General features: G+C 38.3%; 1 protein-coding gene across 2 annotated transcripts; it reads left to right on the forward strand.

Moving 5' to 3' along the window:
- Positions 1-21: 21 nt before the first annotated feature.
- On the forward strand, positions 22-14823 carry HELQ (helicase, POLQ like). 2 transcript variants are annotated; one of them, XM_086747498.1, is made up of 18 exons: positions 22-330; positions 749-1487; positions 1832-2010; positions 2514-2714; positions 3484-3556; positions 4012-4109; positions 4688-4786; positions 5483-5628; positions 6570-6809; positions 7690-7831; positions 8126-8230; positions 8756-8975; positions 9781-9938; positions 10834-10932; positions 11210-11383; positions 11979-12092; positions 13623-13757; positions 14633-14823. In XM_086747498.1, exons 1-18 carry the CDS (start codon positions 178-180, stop codon positions 14717-14719), a joined length of 3162 nt encoding a protein of 1053 aa, XP_086603624.1. In that variant the 5' UTR covers positions 22-177; the 3' UTR covers positions 14720-14823. The 2 variants fall into 2 exon arrangements, with proteins under 2 accessions (XP_086603624.1, XP_086603625.1); XM_086747499.1 differs by having other exon boundaries at positions 5585-5628.
- The last annotated feature ends 6377 nt before the right edge of the window (positions 14824-21200 follow it).

Genomic DNA, 21200 nt, shown 5'->3' on the forward strand with positions numbered 1-21200 from the left:
GGCGGTTGGGGGACACTGTGGGTGGTTCACTGCTCTCTTCATGGCAGCCCCGTCTTCCTCCGGTGGTTCGGGCGCCTCTCGCCGAGCCCCTTCGCAGCCGTGACGGTCCCCGCGCTGCTCCCTCGCAGCCACAGTCTCAGGGCGGAGGCTGATCCCCGGCCCCACGGGCCGGCGGCTATGGCCGAGCCCGGTCTCGCGGTGCGGAGGAAGTGCCGCCCCGGCTCTGTCCGCAAGCGGAGCCGCGCCCCGGTGCAGCCCAGCGCCGTCTGCTCGCCGGTGGCTCGCAAGAGACCGAGCTCCAGTGGCGAGGGGCCCCCGGCGGAGACCCCGGTACGGGGATGGCGGGGCGAGGGCAGGCTCCACGGCTGGGTACCGAGGCGGGGGGGGACCCCGTCTGGGAGGGCCTGGCCCGGGCCATTGGTCAGGGAGGGCCTCCCTTTGTGTGAGAGCAGATGCGTTTCGGCTTTAATTTAATTAAAAAAAAAAAAAACACAAACCAAAAAACCAACAAGCTATTAATAAGTAGCTGTGCAGGCATCATGTCTGCTTGTAGGTTAAGTTTCACTGAGTTAAAGCATGCATTCCTTTAGAAGCCAAGCTAGCTTTTCCTCACAAACATCAGAAAAACACTTAACTTTCTTAAATTGGGGAGGACTTAAATGACTTGTATCTGTTGTGTGTGCTGTACAAGTTATGCTGCCTTCTTTGGTGTTACTTTGGAGTATTAATACTTCTTGTATTTTTACAGTGCAGTAATGATAGTGAAGAAGATATGTTTGGTGACTATGACAGCTTTTACGGAAATGACTCTTTGCTAGCTCAAGTTGATGATATAGAGCACAAATACCTGCAGGATAAAAGTAAGAATATTAAAGCAGCTGAAGAAGTCATACCTGGGAATCTTCCTTCAGGAATTCACAAAAAAAACCAAGATAATTTTTCTACTTCAGAAAACATGATTGTCCTTAAAGCTGACAAAGAGCATACTTTCCAAATGAATGAAAATCATCTGGTGGATAGCAATCAAGAACCAGAAGAATCTATTTTAGATGACTTGCCATCATCACAACTTTTGTATTTTGAGAAAATGAATGAACTTTCTTCTGATTCTAGAATATCTCCAGTTTCAGAAAGGAGGAAGAAATGTGTGAATTCTTCCTTGGACAAAATCAGGAGTCCATCATCTTTTTGTCCTGATGCAGAACATACAAACAGACCTACTGACTTTTCCTCAGACTCTAAGTGTGATTTACCTAAAAGTGAGAGTCTTAAAGATCATCTGAAAAGTGCTATGACTGGAAATGCCAAAGCCCAGACTCTGCAGGTCTCTAAGACCAAGCAGCTTAAAGAAGCTGTTTTATCTGAAGAGATTTGTGTTGCTAGGAAGACTATTGAATCTTCCTCTGTTGATATAGGCCCTTTTTATGGATTACCTAGCAAAGTTAAAGATCTGTTCAGACAGTTTCGAGGAATTGAAACGCTTTATGGTAATGTAATTAATGGTTTGTTAAAAAAAAATTGCTAATGAAGTGTTGCCTGTTTTACCCATTACACTGTAAAAATATTTAAGTTCAGGTAATATTTAATATAAACCATGTTGGAAAGTGGTTGTTTTGTTTTATTAAGTGGTTGGTTTGGGTTTTTTTGTATGGTTAGAAAAGGTTGATATGGCTTACAAAATACTTCAGAAGGCTTGATCACTGAAAGCTTTTAGCAGTTTATTGCAGAAAAACTCTCAAACACTAGACTTAAAGTATTCTGTATGAAACATAGGCATTTTGATATTGATTATACCCCAGGTGTTGCTAATAATTCTTCTTTAATTTTGCAGAATGGCAGCATGAATGCTTAATGTTAGAATCTCTACAGCAAAGAAAGAATTTAATATACTCATTGCCAACCAGTGGTGGGAAAACACTTGTAGCTGAAATAATAATCCTCCAAGAATTACTCTGCAGGCAGAAAGATGTTCTGATGATCCTGCCATATGTTGCCATTGTCCAAGAAAAGGTGTGAATACAGTGTTTTTGATATTGCTTGTTAGTTGGCTGGCTGTAACACTAGTTTTAGCAAACTCCATGATTTTCATAAATATATGATGGGAGGTGAATGACTTCTCTCCTAAATGCTGCTTTGAGGGTCAGTAATTTTGTAATAAAACACTTAAGTGTGCTGAGTTTTGAAATAATAGCTTTTTGCAATGTTATGTATAATTCTGCAGTCTTAGAGCCGTACTGCCCAACTTGCTACAGAAATAGTCTTGAAATAAAAACTAATTTTTTTTTATATGAAGGAAAAGTTAATTTTAGAGAACAGATGTAGCCTAAGCCTGATGATATTTGTAAACAGTTCAGATTTGCATTTGGATAAGGTAGCCATAGCTAATATGTTTTCACTAATTCAAACAGCTGGTTGTAGTGTGGGTTGGTTATGTACATGTTGAGTTCTTGAGGCAGCTCTGAAATCCAAAATGAGCATGAGTTTGTTCTCTAATTGATCTTTCTTTTTCACAGGTTAGGGGTTTATCGAGTTTTGGGGTAGAATTGGGTTTCCTGGTTGAAGAATATGCGGGAAGTAAAGGAAGGTTTCCACCAATCAAGAGGAGAACAAAAAAGTCTCTTTATATTGCTACTATAGAAAAAGGGCATGCTCTCGTGAATTCCTTAATTGAAACCGAAAGAATTGGTGACCTTGGTCTGGTTGTGGTAGATGAGGTATGCTACAAGATTTACTCGGATTTATAATATGCGATTTTTTATGTTTATAATATGCAATTATTGGCAAAGAGCAATTTTTTTATTACTGGTTTTTGCTTTGAGTGTTTATAATGAAATGATTACTGCTTAACTAAGTTTTTTTTTTTCTACATTGATACATAATTCTGTAATATTAAAAGCTATTTTTCTTTGACTGAAGCATTTGTTGCTGTATCAGGGCAACAGATCCTATTTTGAGAGACGTCCTGTGATAGTGGTTGATGTTGAATTACTTAGTAATTACTTGTCAATTAGATAGCTCTAGTGTATTAGAAAAAAACATAAATCGTTTTAATCATATGGAATGTATTTTATGAATCCCAGAACTGAACTCCTAAATGTGAAACCATGAGACTTTGTGTCTGGTATTAAGAATGACTAAATGAAACATTTAAAAAAAGAAAAATATCAAGTAACGTTTGACTGTGAGAATTGTCCCTTGTTCCGGTTTTTAGTGGTGTGACTGAGTTGTGCTGCTAAGGGTTGAGTCGCATGTAGAACATCCAACAGAGATATCCTGGGTCTGCTTCTTTGTGATTCTTAAATATTGTTTCAGTGAAGCTGTACATCTGGAAGGAGCTTAGCAGTCAAAATTTACCAGAGGGGTATCTTGAGGAAGTCCAAAGACATTCCTGTAATATTTATTTAGGACTACATCATTTGGATTCTTTTGTAGAAATACTCTTAACTCAGTAATATTGTTGCATTTTGTTTTTTCTTTGTACAGTTGCATATGCTTGGTGAGGGAAGTCGTGGAGCAACACTGGAAATTACTCTTGCAAAAATTCTTTACACTAGTAGTAAGTAATGGTGGCAATTAATGTTATTAAAATATTGCAGTGGTGGCATCTTGAGAGAGAAGTCATATTTTTGCTTTCTGAATTTGTGGTGTTCTGGCCACTTTGTGCAATAACTGTTTACTCATTCAAATGTTAGTCAGTTGACCCTGTAATGATGGGCTGGGTGTTTTTGAAGCTTTTTTGGTATTTCTTCTCTGAGAAATCCAGAATATTGCAAATATCTTCCATTTTTTTGTAGGAGCCCCTTAGCCATTCCAATTAATTGCTTCCATAGAGAAGGATTCCTTTTTAAATGTTTGTCTCAGGTAATATTTCTTAGCTATATCCTTCTTCAAACCTGCTACTTTGGCATTTAACAAGACTAATGATGAACTAGGCTTGTGAATTAAATACTGAGCAGAAATGTTAAAAATTGTGGACATGGCAATTAATTAATCTCAACTTATGTTTTACAGAAAACACGCAAATCATTGGAATGAGTGCAACTTTAAATAATGTTGGAGACCTGCAGAAGTTCCTGCGAGCAGAGTACTATACTAATAATTTTAGACCGGTCTGTATACAAGATACTGTAAACTAGTAAATAAGATAATTTGGCTTTAAAATTATATCAAATCTGTTTAGGATCATATCACAGCTTTTACATTTAATTAATGAAATATAATGCCTGCTATTGCTTGCAATTGTAGCAATACAAGAAATAGTACTATGCACTTGTAAATGCACAAATGCAAGTACCTTTATATTGTGTTAAGCCATTTGTGTCATTTTAACTAAAGCAATTTCTAAATTACAACCACTGTGATAAATCATTACCGTTCATTTGATGCTAGAATCTGTACTACTGGTGCTTGAATGCTGTCATAACAATTATTTATGAATAGTTCCTGGGATACAACGTTTGTCATTCCTTATTATAATTAGACACTTTCACAAGGCAGATAATTTAAACAACTTAAAAAAAAAAGATCTTGATGGGGTGGACTGTGTGCTTGTGTGCATGCAAGTATGTATGTATATGAGATGCGATGCTTAGAAAAATGTATTAGCTGTACATTGGCAATAACTTAATCTTTAGAGAAGATCTGGTAATTTAAATGAAGTTTCTGTTTATGGCTTATGTCTCCCTAGGTAGAATTAAAGGAATACATAAAGATACGAGACACCATTTATGCAGTTGACAGCAAAACAGAAAACGGTTTTACTTTTTCACGTCTTCTTAATTTCAAGGTAAAACCAAAGTACTTATATTTTCTTTGAACTATAGTTATGAAATGTATTCTTTTACACTGATTTGTTTACAGAGCTTTTACCAAAAAAGTTACTTAAACATGATAGTTCATTTGTAATACCCGTGAAAAAGAAAATGGTAGGCTTTGAGGAGGAAAAAGGCCTTTGAAATACTGAACACTTAACTTGATTTTTCACTTCTTTACCACTCTTTAAGGTAGAGGTTTCTTTGCTATTTTGACTTATGAGGAGGAATGGGTATTCCAGATACTCAGTGCTTTATGAGTTTGGCTAGATTTTCTCAACAGTTGGTCACTTTTACATGAATCTTAAAAGATGACATCTTTTTGCTTTTTGTTGGCTTATTACTGCCTTGTAGGTATTCATTTCAACCTTTAAAAAGAAAAATGTGTGTGCCAGTAGCACAAATAACATCACTATGCTGTCACTAAAAGAAATTGGATGATTAAGGGGAAAAAAAGGAAAGCATTTAATTCTTACATCCATGTATCTCTCAGTTCAAGCTAGATGTGTTAATAAACTCTTTGGGATAAAAGCTTATCCTACAACTTCTTGCAGTTATTTCACGTTTAAACAAACAGCAGTATTGTAGCAAAGCTTGAGAACAAGCACTGAATGCTTAGTTTATGACTTAATTTCTAAGTTTAAGTGTTTGCCAATCTGTGTTTATGATAGTATTCTAGTAATCTGGAGAAAGCAGACCCTGATCACATCATTGCACTGGTTACTGAAGTTATTCCTAAATATTCCTGCCTAATCTTTTGTCCCACTAAAAAGAACTGTGAAAATGTGGCTTCAATGGTGTGCAAGTACCTCAAGAAGTAAGTTTCTGTCATGATTTTTTTAACTATATATGGAATAATTGGTCAGAACTTAGGATTTATCTTCACTGATTTGCAAGTGACTTTCCCTGGTGATTGGAAGTAAATACTTTTAATATGGAATCATGCCAAGTTGCTAACTGCATAAATGATAGCAAACTGCACAAGAGTCATTAAACAAATGTTTCACCAAAAAAAAAAATCTTATTTTTTAAACAAACTAGTTGAAAAAATGGTTATTAAAGGACAAATAATAAAGAAAAAAGGAGAAACATACTAAATCTACCTTTGTGTCCATTTGGCACTGGTCTCTGCAAGCTTAGAAAACAAACATTTTCTCTGTAGCTCAGTATTTGGTCATGTATGTTGCTAGTCAGTTGGTATCTCTATTCCATACCTACTTTGTAAATGTAAGTCGTAAACTCTAAATCAGATTTCATTAATAAAGAAAAGAAAGACTTTCATTTGTTTTCATTAAAATGTTATATGATCAACTCACAATGGTCTAGTAAAGTTAAATGTAAAGTAAATGTAGGAAGTAGGAAAGGAAATGTAGTAAAGTTAATGTAGGAAGAAATTATATTTAAATAAACAAAAATGTTCCCTTGCTATCAAAATTGAAACCTTTTCTGAGGTACCTGTAATCTTCACTATGAGCTGATACTGGCCCTATGCCATTCTTCAGTGCACTCGGTACCCACACCCAGCCAGTGTTTGATCCCTTCTGTACCTGTGCTTACAAACAAGAAAAGAGTTCTATTGCAATTTTATCAATCTCCTGTGTATTGCTATTTTAAAGTTACGGGAAATAACTATTTCTCTAACCTAGATGTTAGAGGAATGGATAATGAACAGAAATAGACAGCAAGCATGTCTTTTAGTTTTTTTTAAAGTAGTTAACAATTGATCAAAGTCTAAAGAAATGCTTTTCCTCCTCAAAGAGAATTTAGAGCTCACAAGGAGAAAGAGAAACAAGATCTCATCAAGAACCTAAAGAATATAGGAAACGGAAGTGTCTGTCCTGTTCTGAAACAAACAATCCCTTTTGGTATTGCCTATCATCATAGTGGCCTTACAAATGATGAAAGAAAAAGTATAGAGGAAGCATATTCTACAGGTGTCCTGTGTCTACTTGCTTGCACAGCTACGTTAGCTGCTGGGGTCAACCTGCCAGCTAGAAGGTTAGTATCTGAAACATATTTCATTGTTGTATTGATTTTTGCTTTGTAAAAAAATGTCTTTAATAAGTTAGAAATACCGGTGCTATTTAAAGTATGTTTTTGCTTTTACTAGTGAATTGCAAGCATAAGGGATTTTGGGTTCAACTCAGGAGACAAGTCTGCAAAGTTTCTACATAGGAAATGTGAATCAGTAGCAAGTCCCTCAGAATGACTACCTGAAGAGCACTTATCTAAATGGATTAAGGAAATTTTAATAAATTGAGGAAATGCTTCAGTACAGTAGTAATGTTATCCAGAAGAATAAAGAATTCATGGTGGTTTCTTTATATATTGTCCTAAGAAGAGTATTTAAATTGTAAAATAAATCTTTTCTAAGGAGATGTAGTTTTAATATGTTCTAACACAAAAATATGTTATACAAGTGCTGATGATGTGGCTGCCGCAGTCTGTATGACCAAAGACTGTTTGCTAAGAATGCAGTTTTGTGTGCATGTCCGTTGGAATAACGCATCTGAGGGGAGAAAAAAAAAATCCATACAGACAAGTGTTGTCTTTCTAGCATAACTGATACATGGTCGGTGTTGTTTGGTTTTTAGTACTGTTTATTTTATATCTCAGTGATTTTTCAGTCTTAAACTTAGGCCTTTGAGTAGATGTAAAGACTAGTTCCAAAAGTTCTGGAAGACATAATAAACTCGGCTTATCATTCAATAAACCTTGGATTATTAAATGTTTTCCTTGTTGATTTACCATCTGTTCAAACAGATGCATTTGATTTTTACTAGTTATTAAGCATGTATAAAGAATGCACTTGTAAAAATTTTATTGCTACTTTAGTAGTTTTAATATAAAGTGTAACTTACTAAAGGCTTCTTTACAGAGTTATTCTCAGAGCTCCCTATGTTGCTAATGACTTCCTAAAGAAGAACCAGTATAAACAAATGATTGGCAGAGCTGGTCGAGCTGGTATTGACAATGCTGGAGAAAGTATTCTCATAGTGCAAGAAAAAGACAAACACTTGGTAATTTTTACAAAGCTGTTGGTAATTTAAATTGTTTTATTAAGCTGGTGGGATAAACAGGAGGAGCTGAGCTGCCTAGCTTAAATTTTGTTTACTTCTTAACATTGCAAGTGTTTGACTTATGTAATAATACCTATAAACTACCTTTATGTGGTTTGTTTTCAGACATGAACAGTAAACTTTAGATGTATACACTTTCTTTATGAGCTGAATCATGCTTATCAATATTTTTAGAACTGTAAAACTAATGCATAAATATTTTCCCTGAACTAATATATTTCTTGCTCTCTTTAGGTTCGGGATTTAGTTAACAGTCCTTTGGAGAGTTGTTACAGCAATCTGCTACTGGAGTTGACCAAGGGGATGCAGAGCCTGTTGTTGTCCTTGGTTGGACTGAAGGTATCAATTAACTCTTCTCTGTGAGTAACTTAAGTGCTTGGGAATGCAAAGAAAATCTTACCTGTTGATTCTATAGAAAAAAAACCAAACTTTGTAAACAGATTGGCTTACAAGTTCAAAACAGCTTCTAATCAGTTAAGGACAAAGATTGTATTAGTCTTTGTATTTAACTCGGTTCTCAAGTAATCACATAACATGACAATTTCCTTATATGTAAAAGTCAAAGTTTATCTACTTTATTACAGCATTAATAACATTTCAATTTGTGATTCTTGATTCAAAATACAAATAGAAACAGGGGAAATAAATTAGCATGATGCAGTAGCTAGAATAATAGAACAGATGGAGAGCAGTCCCATCAAATCTGTCATAGACTGTCATTGTTTGTTGTCAAGTATTTCTATAAAAACATATTCACAGGATATCAAACTTTTTCTCTATTCAGTAATTTTTAATATAGCTTATGAAATATGTTATGTGAAATGACACCTTTAAACATGCTAATCACTTGCAAAACTGATGCAGATAGCAGCTACCCATGAGGAAGTTGACAATTTTATGTGCAGTACATTGCTGAGTGTTCAGCAGCAGCTGCTGCCTAAAGAGAAGAGTCTCTCAGAGATAATTAAAGATGGACTAGAAAATCTAATAGAAAAAGGACTCCTAAAAGGAAAAATATCTGAGCAGGACCACAGTTCCAAATGTACGCTAACAATCACACCATTGGGTAAAGCTACATATAAAGGTAAGACTTTTGTATTCTTATTATAATCTTAATTTCAACAACTGCTTTCATCTCAGCCTTATCTCAATTCAATATGTTTTCCCATCTTCAGTCTGAAACTGCAGTGAAAAAAAGTTGTAGAGAGACAATTTTGATTACTAAATGATATGCTGGACTGAAAATGGGAATGAACAAGTAGCGCAAGACTGAACATGATGGGAATTAAGTGTAGTAACATTGGGCACAATAGGAGTAAAACCAGAACTGTACTAACAAAAAGTTATTTAAATATTTTATTTAGTGACTATAATCAAAATGGCTGACAACCTCGTTTTATAGTTTATTGTTATGAACAGGTATTACGAGCAGGAGGGTTTCTTGACATAGAGAGAAGCTTAAGAGGGAAAGGAAACATACGACATTTAGACTAATTGTAATAAAAAGAGTGTATCAGGAAATACTGTTTTCCTGTAATAGCATAAAGATAGAGGGTATGGAACACAATTGGAATAGGATGAATCTCAAAGATTCCTTCAGTCTACAAGATTGTTCCAGGATTTCATTAAAGCCAAGGCAATTCACAAACATTCCAAAGCCACACACAGAGCAGACACACATGGAAGTAGGTGACTGCCTTTCCTCAGTTCCGTTTCACTGCTCATGTTAGGTTAGAACAGTTATTCAGGTTACAGTTATTTCTCTTCAGTTCAGATGACATAACAAGCTTTTGTGGAAGATAAAGGAAATACTAACTGTATGTTAAAATTTATTACACTTAACTCTGTATGCCTGTTTAAAATTGCAATACATTGTGTGCTTATTATAGGGTCTGTAGACTTGGCATACTGCAATCTTCTTTACAGAGAACTGAAGAAAGGTTTGGAAGGGCTGATTCTTGAGAGCAATCTTCATCTTCTGTATCTGGCAACTCCATATGATATGACTTCTAACTGTAGCCCAGATTGGATGATATACTTGAGACAGGTGAGAATTTACTAGCAAACATCCATTGAGGCATATAGTAATCCTGCTTATTAAATTTTAAGTAAGTTTGTATACATAGGAAATGTAGGTAGTGGGGTAACGATTTGATGAAAAGTTAAGATAATCTATTTTCAGTCACAGAGCAGAAGTGTGTGGTTGTACTGCATAAAAACCTAAGTTGTTTTTTGTATCTATAATATTTGACCCTCTTTGGGGAAACAGTGGCATGAAGCGCATTTCTTGAGTTGCTAGTGCTCCAAATCCTGACTGTAACCTTGGTGCTAGCCTTGCCATCACCAGAGTCTGGTTAATTGTAAACAAAACTTTCCTGTAAACTAGTTATATGTAACCACATACTTGTAGTCTTGCAAGAAAACCACTATTAAATTAATCAAGAGCCATATTTACCTTCTGACGCTCGCTCATTTAATCTGTAGTTTAGGGAGCAAAATCTACTAGAGAATATTAAGTCTTAATCTTTGATATCTGAGTCTAGTGCTGAAGTCCAGCTATGATTGCCACTGTTCCATTGTGACCAATACCTTCCTACAGACCACTGTGCTTATGTCAGTCTTAGCAGCACAGCCCTTATCCTAGCCTTGCACACTCTGTAAGATCCACCTATAATTCAACTACTCCTTTTTCTGTGAAGTCTTGTATACTAGGGGTAGCACACCAAAATCTATTTAATTTTGTTGAAATGTGGCATTCAGAGAGGGACAGTTCCGGATAATTCAAGCAAGTAGGCAAAGAAGCTGCAGATGTGACTATCTAGTGAGTGAGTACTATAGAGAGATATTGAAAAACATTGTTTCACTTTGAGTAATAGGCTTGTGTTTTCTGTAATATGAAGAGAAATAATTACCTGCAAATTCTTTATAAAATCTCATTTTAGTTCAACCAGCTAAGTGCAGCAGAGCAAAAGGTAGCGGATATTGTGGGAGTACCTGAAAGCTTTATTACAAAAAAGGCTTCTGGGCAGGCCATCAGAAAGGTAGGTTGGAGATTTCTCATACCTAAGATGACAGTTTAGTAATTTCTTTTGATTATTTACAAATTCTAGAGTATTTTTCTCCTAGTGTTCTTTATTACAGATTCTTCTTCTTAAGATTCTTTTTAACCTCATTGATTGGTTTTCCTAATGTTGTTTAATGTCTTTGGGTATAATACAGAGATGTGAAGAAGTAGCAATGAAAAGAATTTCCTTGTAGCACTAACAGAATATCTTGAATGTGATATTGACTTTGAATTCTAACTTGTTTTATTCCTAGAATGTGGACAGTGCTGTGGTAAACAGACTCTACCTGTCATTTGTCCTCTACGCCCTACTGAAAGAGACCAATATATGGAGCGTTTCAGAGAAATTTAATATGCCCCGAGGATACGTGCAAAATCTCCTTAATTCTGCTGCCTCATTCGCCTCCTGTGTTCTACATTTCTGTGAGGTAGTGTGTTAAATGAATTCCAGTGAATTCTTTGGGATTGGTTTTGCAAAATCTGGAGTTCTGTTCTCTTATATTAGAACTGAGCACAGGTGTTGTATTTCACCTTTCCTGTGAAAAACTGTATTTTTTCACCTTTTCTGTTCAAAATTATTTTTCCTGTTCAGAAAAGCATGCTTGTACAGTGCTATTTCTTATATTAAAAGTAAGCTTTATGCACTGAGAATGTGAAAATACACAAACTGTAGAGGGCATTGATAGTGTCAGCACTTTCAGGTATTACCTGACAATTTTACCTTTCTCTGGGAAATAAAACCATCTGGTTGTGCAATGTAATCTCAGGAAAACAGCTGACTTGGCTTGTTCTCTTGGTTTTGTGAAAATCTATTGAAATAATGCATTGCTTGTCCTTCAGAACTGCCCCAGCTTTGGGATGTTCAGCTGAAGAGTGCTGAATACAACTCTACAACTAGCTGAAAGGATAGAAATAATAGTACTTCCCCTGCCTAAAAGCCAAATATATGCTTGTTGCTGTAGCAGAGCTCTTCCCCAAATACAGAACTTAGGATCTGATTTTTAGCGATCTCTGTCTCTGCAGGAATTAGAAGAATTCTGGGTTTATAAAGCCTTACTGAAAGAACTTACCAAGCAGTTGACGTACTGTGTTAAGAGAGAACTCATCCCTCTGATGGAGGTTGCAGGGGTTCTAGAGGTTAGTAAACCTAGTTTTGTGAGATTTTTCAATATAAACTTGTATTCTAGATGTTACTGTGCCTTTCAAGTGTATCTGGAAGACCAAGCTAGTTTTTTGTTGAGAGTTTGGCATAGTGCAGATATCCCACAACAGTCCTGGAGGCTGGGGAAAAAGTGGTCTGTTGGGGAAACGTGAGCTGGAGCCAATAATGTTTTTCTTCTGGCTGCTGCCACAGCAACAGTGAAAATGCTGTATTTGGACAGTAATTTAGCTGTATACTCAGTTGGAAAACAGAGTCCAGGTTTATTTTGTGGTAAGGATTCTTCAGCTCATGTCAGTAAAGAGGAATAAGAATTTACAAATTCAGTTAAGTTAGAATACCCTCACAGGAATATATGAAGTCCTCTTGGGAGCTTAGGCTTTTACAATCGCCTGCAGTGCTGCATATATTTTAAATAAGAAACAACCAGTCTCTGAGTCGAAGATTCCTATTAAAGTAGAAAATCCTTTTGGGCTTCAGTGCAAAGTTCTAAGTAATCATTGGACCTCTTTACAAAATGATGGAATCATAGAATGGTTAGGGTTGGAAGGGACCTTCAGAGGTCATCAAGTCCAACCCCCCTGCAGGAAGCAGGGACATCTCCAACCAGATCAGGTTGCTCAGAGCCTCATCCAGCCTGGCCTTGAATGTTTCCAGAGATGGGGCATCTACCACCTCTCTGGGCAACCTGTTCCAGTGATCCACCACCCTCATTGTAAAAATTTTTTTCCTAATATCTAATCTAAATCTACCTCCCTCTATTTTGAAACCATTACCCCTCATTCTGTCACAACAAGCCCTACTGAACCATCTCTCCCCATCTTTCCTGTAGGCCCCCTTGCCTGTCCAGCCTCTTGTAGAATCAGTTTGTCAGCCAATCATTGAATTAAGTGGCAGTAAGTTAGGAGAAGCAGATAATCTGTACCCCCTTACACTGGTGATAATCAAATTCCAGAGAATCTCTAGTGTGATGTATCTCTTTCCTGTATATGTGAGCTCACAGCCATGACTTCGCACAAAAGTAGAGAAATAAAAAAGATACTGTGATACTGAAGGAAAAAATATTTATAAGCTTGAAACAGGAAAGTATAGTCTTTTCTGGAATATAGTGAAAGCTCTGTTCTGTGAAAATTCTGTGAAAGGAAATTTGGATAAAATCGACCCTCCTTTCACTTAGACATCTCCAAAGTGAGACAGTCATTCCTGTCAGTGACAGTGAATGCAGAAAACATGATAACAAAAGAGGATGGCAGAGTCAGTATCATCTAGGCCTGGAGAAAATAATGACAATTGGGTTCCTAAGAGCTGGGTAAGACAGAGAGGTAAATCTTAGTGGTAAAGCTGTATTTTGAGGAGTAAAGATTCTCAGTGAGTATTCATGTTCTTCGAAAGACAAAGAATTGGATTGATATGCAAAGATAAAATGTTTGAGGTTGCTGCAGAGATTGGCACTCAGTGGTAATTCTTATTGCCTGTTCTAATAATCTAACACAATTTTGGACTTGTAGGCACGAGCAAAACAGCTTTATAATGCAGGGTACAAAACTTTAGCACACTTGGCTAATGCGAATCCAGAAACTCTGGTCAAGATGATTGAGCATTTGTCACGACGTCAAGCCAAACAAATTGTTTCATCTGCAAAGGTAAGTCAGAAACAAAGTTATAAAAACCCAGTTTAGAATTTCAATAGGTCAAAAGTGCATGTTTGAATTGTATTAAAAATGAAGGATTCAGTTTACTAGGAAATGTGTTGATGCATATTTGTGGTCTAAAAAAAAGAGATCATGGCCATTTAAAGTTGTAGGCTCCGTACTGCTTTTTTTTTTTTTTTTTTTTGCTGCTGTGTGAGCCAAAAGAAAGGGATATATGCAGATTTCTCATCTACATGAGTGCCAAATCCAGCTTACTCTCACGCTGAGTTATTAAACTGATGCAGTTTTCTCAAACTGGGAAGTTAGAGTGCTTGCATGTGCTGTGCTACTAGGGGACTGTTATACTCCAACTGTGCCAGCAGCAAACAGTTCAGGGTAGTAGATTAAACAGTTGCTAATATTGAGGATCCTCTGTGTCTGATATAAAATGCTGTAGTAAGAAATTTTGTATAAAACAAGAAAATGGCACCTTTGCAGGCACAACTTACAAATGTTTATTCCAACATGGAAAATAAATATTTAAGGTTTAAAATGTTCTTGTTAACAGTTCTACACAAACAGTTTATATTCTGTTAAATTTTGTGTATTATGTGATGGCAGAACTGAGAAAGCCAGCTGTGTACTGTATACATTTTTGTGTTAGTGTTTTTCACATGGATATACACTAAACAGTAAAAAAAGTGGGTAGTAGTACTTGTGAAAATGTTAGCCCTTTGAAGTGAAGGTACTGTGGTCCTGTAGGCAGCAGCAGTTTTTTACAGACCAGATGCAAGCTTGGAAAGAAACACTGATGTTTTAACCTGTCTAACAGTTATAGATCATGCTTGTATTTGTTTTCTAATTTATTTTGGTTTTTTCTATTATAGATGCTGCTGAGTGAAAAAGCTGAGGCTTTACAAGAAGAAGTTGAAGAACTCTTAAAGGTGCCTACAGATATCCCAGGGACCTTCTGACCAACTGTCATGGAGAAAAATCATGAATCTGAAAATTGGGATATTTTAAATTTTTTTAACTTTCCTATGTAAAGCTGCTGTAATTATAATAAATATTTATATCTTTTGTATACCTCAGTTTTGTGAGTTCTGAGTTCAGAATGTCTCTTGGAAAGAGTCGACTTCATTTGAAGTTTTTGATTATTAATTTCTTAAGCATTAGCCTAGAAACAAAAGATGTTATCTTAATTAATTCCTGTTTTCCGACAGTAGCCCTAGGAGCGCTTTGAGGAGTGGCCTAACTGCCTGGTGTGTATTTCTGCCTAGAGCTTAGGTTCATAGCTGACTTAATGCCTTTATGTTGGATATTCCCTTTAGGACATGTGTTTGAGTGAGCTACTCCAAAATTCCTACTTGCAGGAATCTCTGTACTCTAGGTATAGCTAATGGAAGGAGAGAAATAGAGTTAGAATTTGTAACAAAGAAGTTGTCTCAGAATTGTCTGAGAATTGTAAGCGATGCCTAGTTTAAGTCCTATTAAAAGTGGCAAATATCAAATTTGTATTCAGCCTCTGGCAATTCCCTGAGATAGAATTCTTTCATGATGTTTCTGTAGTAGTCTTCCAAGCAGAGTTCAGATTTTTTTGAATGTTTTTAAACTTCTTGCTTAAACGTGAAGACTAATAAAGCCAAACACTTGAACTGATTTTTGAGAAGTCATACCAAATTCTGAGACTCCATTGGCATGTGTCAGTCACACTAGTTAAGATTTTTAAAGATATCTGAGCCAGATTTGCTCCAGCAAAAAGTTAGGCTTCATGAAAGTAGTTTTGAAGATGCCTGAAACTTCCTCACTTGTGATACAGTGAACTCCTTTTCAAAGCTGGTATGCAGTGCGTGACAATGTTAGAGCACTGCACATTAAGAAAGACTTGAAAGCTGTGACAGACTGCAGGGTTAAATCGTGGTAGCCGGTATATTGACACACTGAAATATGGCATTTCTATGTAAAATCAGGTGTCCATTCTCCTTAAAGTAAGATAAACCTTAGTTAAACTGTCTTTTTAAATTCAACTTAAGTTAATTGTGTTGGTATTCTAGAGACAAACAGGAATTATTTTTAATCCAGTGGAGTGCTTAGAGGTTGAACACTTGTCTGAAAGGGCTTATGGTGAAAAAGTGATGAAAAGGCTGGTATTTTCCTGCTCATTTTGTTGCATTAGAGAAATCATGTAGCAATTGAATTAATTCTTTAGAAACCTTCATTTAGCAGAAACATGGCTCTAAGACCATAATTACGATACTTCACATGGCTTACAAAGTTTGGGTAAGTGGAATATTTTGAGTGCACTCAGTATTAAAACAGGTCAAGAATCTAAAACCAGCACTTTTCAGAGGCAGCATGATTCATTTCCACTGCTGGATTCAGTCCCCACAGACTTAAGTGCCTAAGGCACAAATGGTTTTGGAAACATGAGAACATCTCAAGTTGGCTCTCATGATAAGATATAATTGGTCCTCAAGGGCAAAAGCAATATTTGCCATGGCTTGAGGTTATCTAAGTTTATCTCTTAGTGCCTTGCACTTTTAATTGATAGATGTTTTTGACCAAATGATAGATAATATGAAATTCTCTGTGGGTTTATCAAATAAATATATATTATATTATATATTATATTATAATAAATATTACCTTCAAAAGACAGGTGATGCTCACTCCAGCATAAATTTATGTTGTCCCAAAACAGGAGTTTTGTTTGTTGGTTTGTTTTTTTTTTTCACCCAGTGTGCAAGAGCTGATCAACACACTGAGGTGAGGTATTTATTTGGATTCTATGGGAGCAGGTGCTAGGCATCTAAAACAGCCAGCACACCTCTGAGTCTTTTATACAAAATAGTAACAAGGAAGAAATCACAATAAAATAACTGATTAGTTACTCATACTTTTCCTCACTGTCCATGATTATGTATGTTCATGTTTCAAACATTTGGGGAGGTTCTCTTCATTAGTATACTCGTAACATCACCTAAGGTTAGTGCAGGACACAGATTTTGGTTAGGGTGCAGCATAGGTGTGTATAACAAACAGTAGATCACTATATACAGCGTATGCTTGACAGGTCTGTGAATGTACTACTGTCCTTAATCAGGATGTGCATCCTGGTTGGTAGGGGGAGTTTCCATCTCCAAGGATGCCTCATCTTTGTAACCCATTTGTTCCTATCTGCAAGAAGTACATACCTAAATGGTTGATGTAGCATGCATGTATGAGAATTTTAGTGATACCTCTTAAGGCCTAGCCAGTTGCTGTAAAGGTGTTTGATGGTGTTCCTCCGAAGTCTGAAACGGTCTTGCATGGATTTGGGAGGGGGGGGGGGGTGGGAAACAGAGCAAATTACTGTAAAAGTAATTGATTGCTACATTAATTACAGAGTAGATCATGAGTCATTAACCTCTGTCACAATACTTTCCATTATATTTGTACTTATATGCTAATTAAAAAAGTATACATTTTTATTTTTGTATTGTGGAGGAGAACAGCAGGACAAAATGATTTCTAGCAGCTGTCTCTTGTTGGGTTGCTAACTGCCCATCCTCACACTTGTACATCACTGTAACAAGCAGCACCCTTGCAAGATCAGGTTTGGATGAGATGCGTGTTTAGGAATGAAGTCAAGTATTTCCTACAAATGCTGGAGCCCTTCTGAAAATGGTAAGAAAAACTGGTTTGAAACAAGCAGGTGGTTTCAGGTCTACGTGAGGCTGGTCTGGAAAGAAAATGGAGTTGACATTTGTTGTCTCTGCTGCTCTGTTTATACAGGCTATGGTTTGCTAGATGGACGAGCGCAACTCCCCCAAGGCTTTCTCAGTGACCTCTGATAACATCAGAAGTGAAATGAAAAAAACTGCAGTGATCTGCACTAAAACTTTGCTATGTGTAGCTTGTCTTATTTTTTTGAAATCAAACTTACCAAGCAAGGCAGTACATGTCTTTCACATTGCTTCTTCTTTCTACAGGATGTATTAATGTATGATTAAATGCTTTTCACAGAAAGTTTGCTTCCCTGGCGGAGATGGGAGAGGGGAAAAAAGTATACAACACATGCTGGCCACTATTTTTGTGCTGCTGGATGACGCTGAGGTGCTTCAGTGTCAAGTACAGTACTGGGCTTATCAAATGCGGTATAATGTGCAGGGGTCAGAATGGGTATACGCTGGTTCCGTGAACGGCTGTTTCGAGTGGTTGTGCTATGGGAATGGGTTTGGGATGTTTCAGAAGGCAGAGATTTCTCACTTGCTTGTTTATATCCTAAAGCCTGTGCTAAAGGGAAAGAAGCAACAATTATTAGCTTATCTATGTGAAACAATGATATACTCTTCAAAGCTAAGGTGGGTTGTAAAAATATGCTCTATAGGCTGTTCCTGCCAATTTCTTCATAACCCACAGTAAACTGGAGCAGAGCTGTGGCGTGTGTAAGTCTCTTCAGGTTGCAACTAGTACAGAGTAAGCGTTCTGACCAAAAAATCTCAGAGCGTGTTTCTTCGTCTTTGTGCCTGTTCACCCCACTTTCCAACCTGCCTGCACAGACCAGTTCTTGTGTTTGTGCGACTCCCTTCCTTCCTCGAGTCCATAATTCTGTACTTTCAGGAATCCCTGTACGTAACTTACTGAAAACTGTCTCTCTGGAGGGACTGTGAAGAGAGTCAGGCTTAGGTTAACGTTTAGCTGTTAATTTTCATTGTCTGAACAAAACCTATTGTGTTCCTGCATTCTGGAAAGCTGCTTCCATGTGAGCTAGTCCTGCCTAGGCAGCTCTCACTTTGTCCATCCTTTTAAAGCTTCAGTTCATCTCTTTCAGCATGGTGGACCAGCACTGGGCATCAGAGAGCCAAATGTTAGCACTTAAAAGCTTTGTTTTGATTAGGAGGGAGGCTGGGTGACTTTGCAATGCTCTGTTCGGTGTGCTGGAGCTCAGCAGCTCCTGCGGTACCTGAATTTGTCAGCTGCAGTCTCAGTGGAAACAAAGTCTTCTAGCAATATCTATAAAGCTGCACGCACTTCAAAGAGAACTCCTAAAAACAAGACCAAAGTGTCATTTTCATCCCTGATTAAACAGAGCGTGTGCCATCTGAGAGTCTCATAATGAGCTGGGCTCAGAAATAAAACCAGTGGGTAGTGCTGAGAGCTGTGTGCTGCATCAGGACAAGATCTGGCTGGGGCTTTTGGGGCAGGGAGTAAGGACAGCTTATAAAAACTCCTTGATAGGCATCTCGCTGTGCTTTTAGGCTTTCTTGGCATCAGCTTAGACTTAATTTCACCTTCCTGAGGCTTCTTCTGTAGAAACATATATTAAGCGCTACTCTGACACAGGTCAGCTCTGTTCATCTGCCCAAACACTGCTATGTCACAAGAATTCTTTGCCTTTTGGACAACTCTTCCTTTCTGAATTTGTTTAAGATGCACAGGTAAAGCATTGAGATAGATACAGATATATAGAGAGATATATATCAGTTCTTGGTTATTGCCCAGGAACAGCAGTGGGCTCACTGTTAGCAAGTAGCATGGTGCTGCTGCTGCTGTTGGGCAGCTGAAATTCCTGGAAAGTTTTATTTTGAATTCTTCCTGGTGGTAAAAACCTAGTCAGCACAGCGTGTCTGCTAATGGCATAGCTGGCGTGGGAGAAGCAGAACTGCCTGATAGGAGCTGCACGACCACAGCATTTGAACACGGCAAGGCAGGGGCTACGCTTTCCACAGAGTGAGGAAGCGGGATGGGAGGATGATACAGAGCTGGCTTCAAACAACACACAGGTGGGTTTAAGGCTAGTCCCAGTTCTTACGCCCTCCCCTTGTTGCTCATAGGGCATCACTCAAATTCTGCCCTAATTTCCATGAGAATCCAAATACCTCTGTATTGATATTGCAATATTTAAAAGCGGGTATAATACGGTGTGAAAAATGCCCAGGAAGCTACCAGTTCCCACTTAATACCTGTGGCTCTTCCATGTAGCAACGCTGGAAGGCATTCTTTTCCAGCTACAAGGTTTTACGAGCTGCTAAAAGCACAACATGTGCTAGACCTTTCATACCCACATCTGCGCACAGTGTTTGAATCCAAAACATAGTGTTGACCATTTGAAACACGTACCTTTTGCCTCTGCCATGAGAAATACAGCGCAGTGGCAAGTGACTCCAAGTGGTCCCCTCCAAAGAAACACGTTGAGGAAAATGAGGGAGAAGTAGGGAATTCCAACAGAAAGAAAAATCCTGCACAGGTTGCATCTCATCTAACGGCTGTTGGCACTTTCTGTACCTGGAGTAGTGACCTTAACCTGCTCTGCAGCAACAATTTGTCACACACCGAGCTGCGTTCTTAAACCCTTGGTTCACTCATGGGGCTGGGCAGTTGGTGTGGCGCTCCAGTCATCTGCTGATAGGTGAATTATTCCTCTGGCAGATAGTCACCCCAGCCCTTCCTGCAGGCGTAGGCATATAATTGATGGCGTACCCCCGAAATGGGAAGCGTTACACTGACTAAGATACTGAGACAGTCAGGAGTGTCACTGACGTTTCCTTTCTGGCAGAGCCACGGATGTGTTTCTCAAAAACAGAGTTAATTTGGTCTAGTTCTTCTCGTTCTGGTGGTGAGTTACTTAACAGAAAAAAAATGTAGAGCAAGAAGGAACAGGAAGGGCCAGGCAAGCAAGCGCTTGAGCCACACTGATTAACGCCCCAACTCCCGTGAGCACGGGAAGTGCTGCACCCAAATAAAGTAAGAGATAGGGACCGGACAATTTGCAGTGTGTTCCAGCAGGCGACAGTTTTGAAAGCAAATTTAGTAGGAAACAAGGATGTTTTGGAGTGAACTGATGCAGATGGCAAGTGCAATGGTGATGCCAAGTGAATTGTTGAAAAACTCTGCAACTGTTTCAATAGTGTGTGTTAAGCAATACCTGCCCAGTGGCTACAGCTGGCTGGTTCCCGACAGCACTCCCGTTGCGGAAGCAGAAGGAGTTTTGGCACAGGCTGGACTCTGCAGGGAGCACTTGGGAGGGCAGACCCAGAGCATGCTTGAGTTTTTTGGTAGTGTGGGGTTTTTTTTTTTTTTTTGGCAATAGCAATTCCATGCTGCGTGCTGGCTGTAATTAAGAAATACCCTTGTTGCAACAGCATCGCAGTGCGGGGAAAGGTGGGTTTCGGCGTGAAGCGGCAGACTGGCCAAGCGGCATCGGCTGCGTGCTGCTGTGGCTCGGTTGTCCCGCGGCGGGATGCCGGGCTGACACCTCTCCTCCTCCGGCCATCCCCGGCCGCCTTCCCAACCCGCTGGGTTTTGCACCCCAGCCGCCCCACGGGGTCTGCGTGGGGAAGGGGAAAAGCTGGAGAAGCCGCCGGGTCGGCCTCAGCGCGCCCTGATGCTGAAAAACTCTGAGCAGGCAAGGAACCGGCTCGAAGCCCCCATTCGTTTTATAAGGTTTGAGGCTTTTTGGGAGAGGGAACCCCG

Source organism: Chlamydotis macqueenii, chromosome 4, assembly GCF_036417535.1.
Source record: "Chlamydotis macqueenii isolate bChlMac1 chromosome 4, bChlMac1.mat, whole genome shotgun sequence".
NCBI classification, from domain to species: domain Eukaryota; kingdom Metazoa; phylum Chordata; class Aves; order Otidiformes; family Otididae; genus Chlamydotis; species Chlamydotis macqueenii.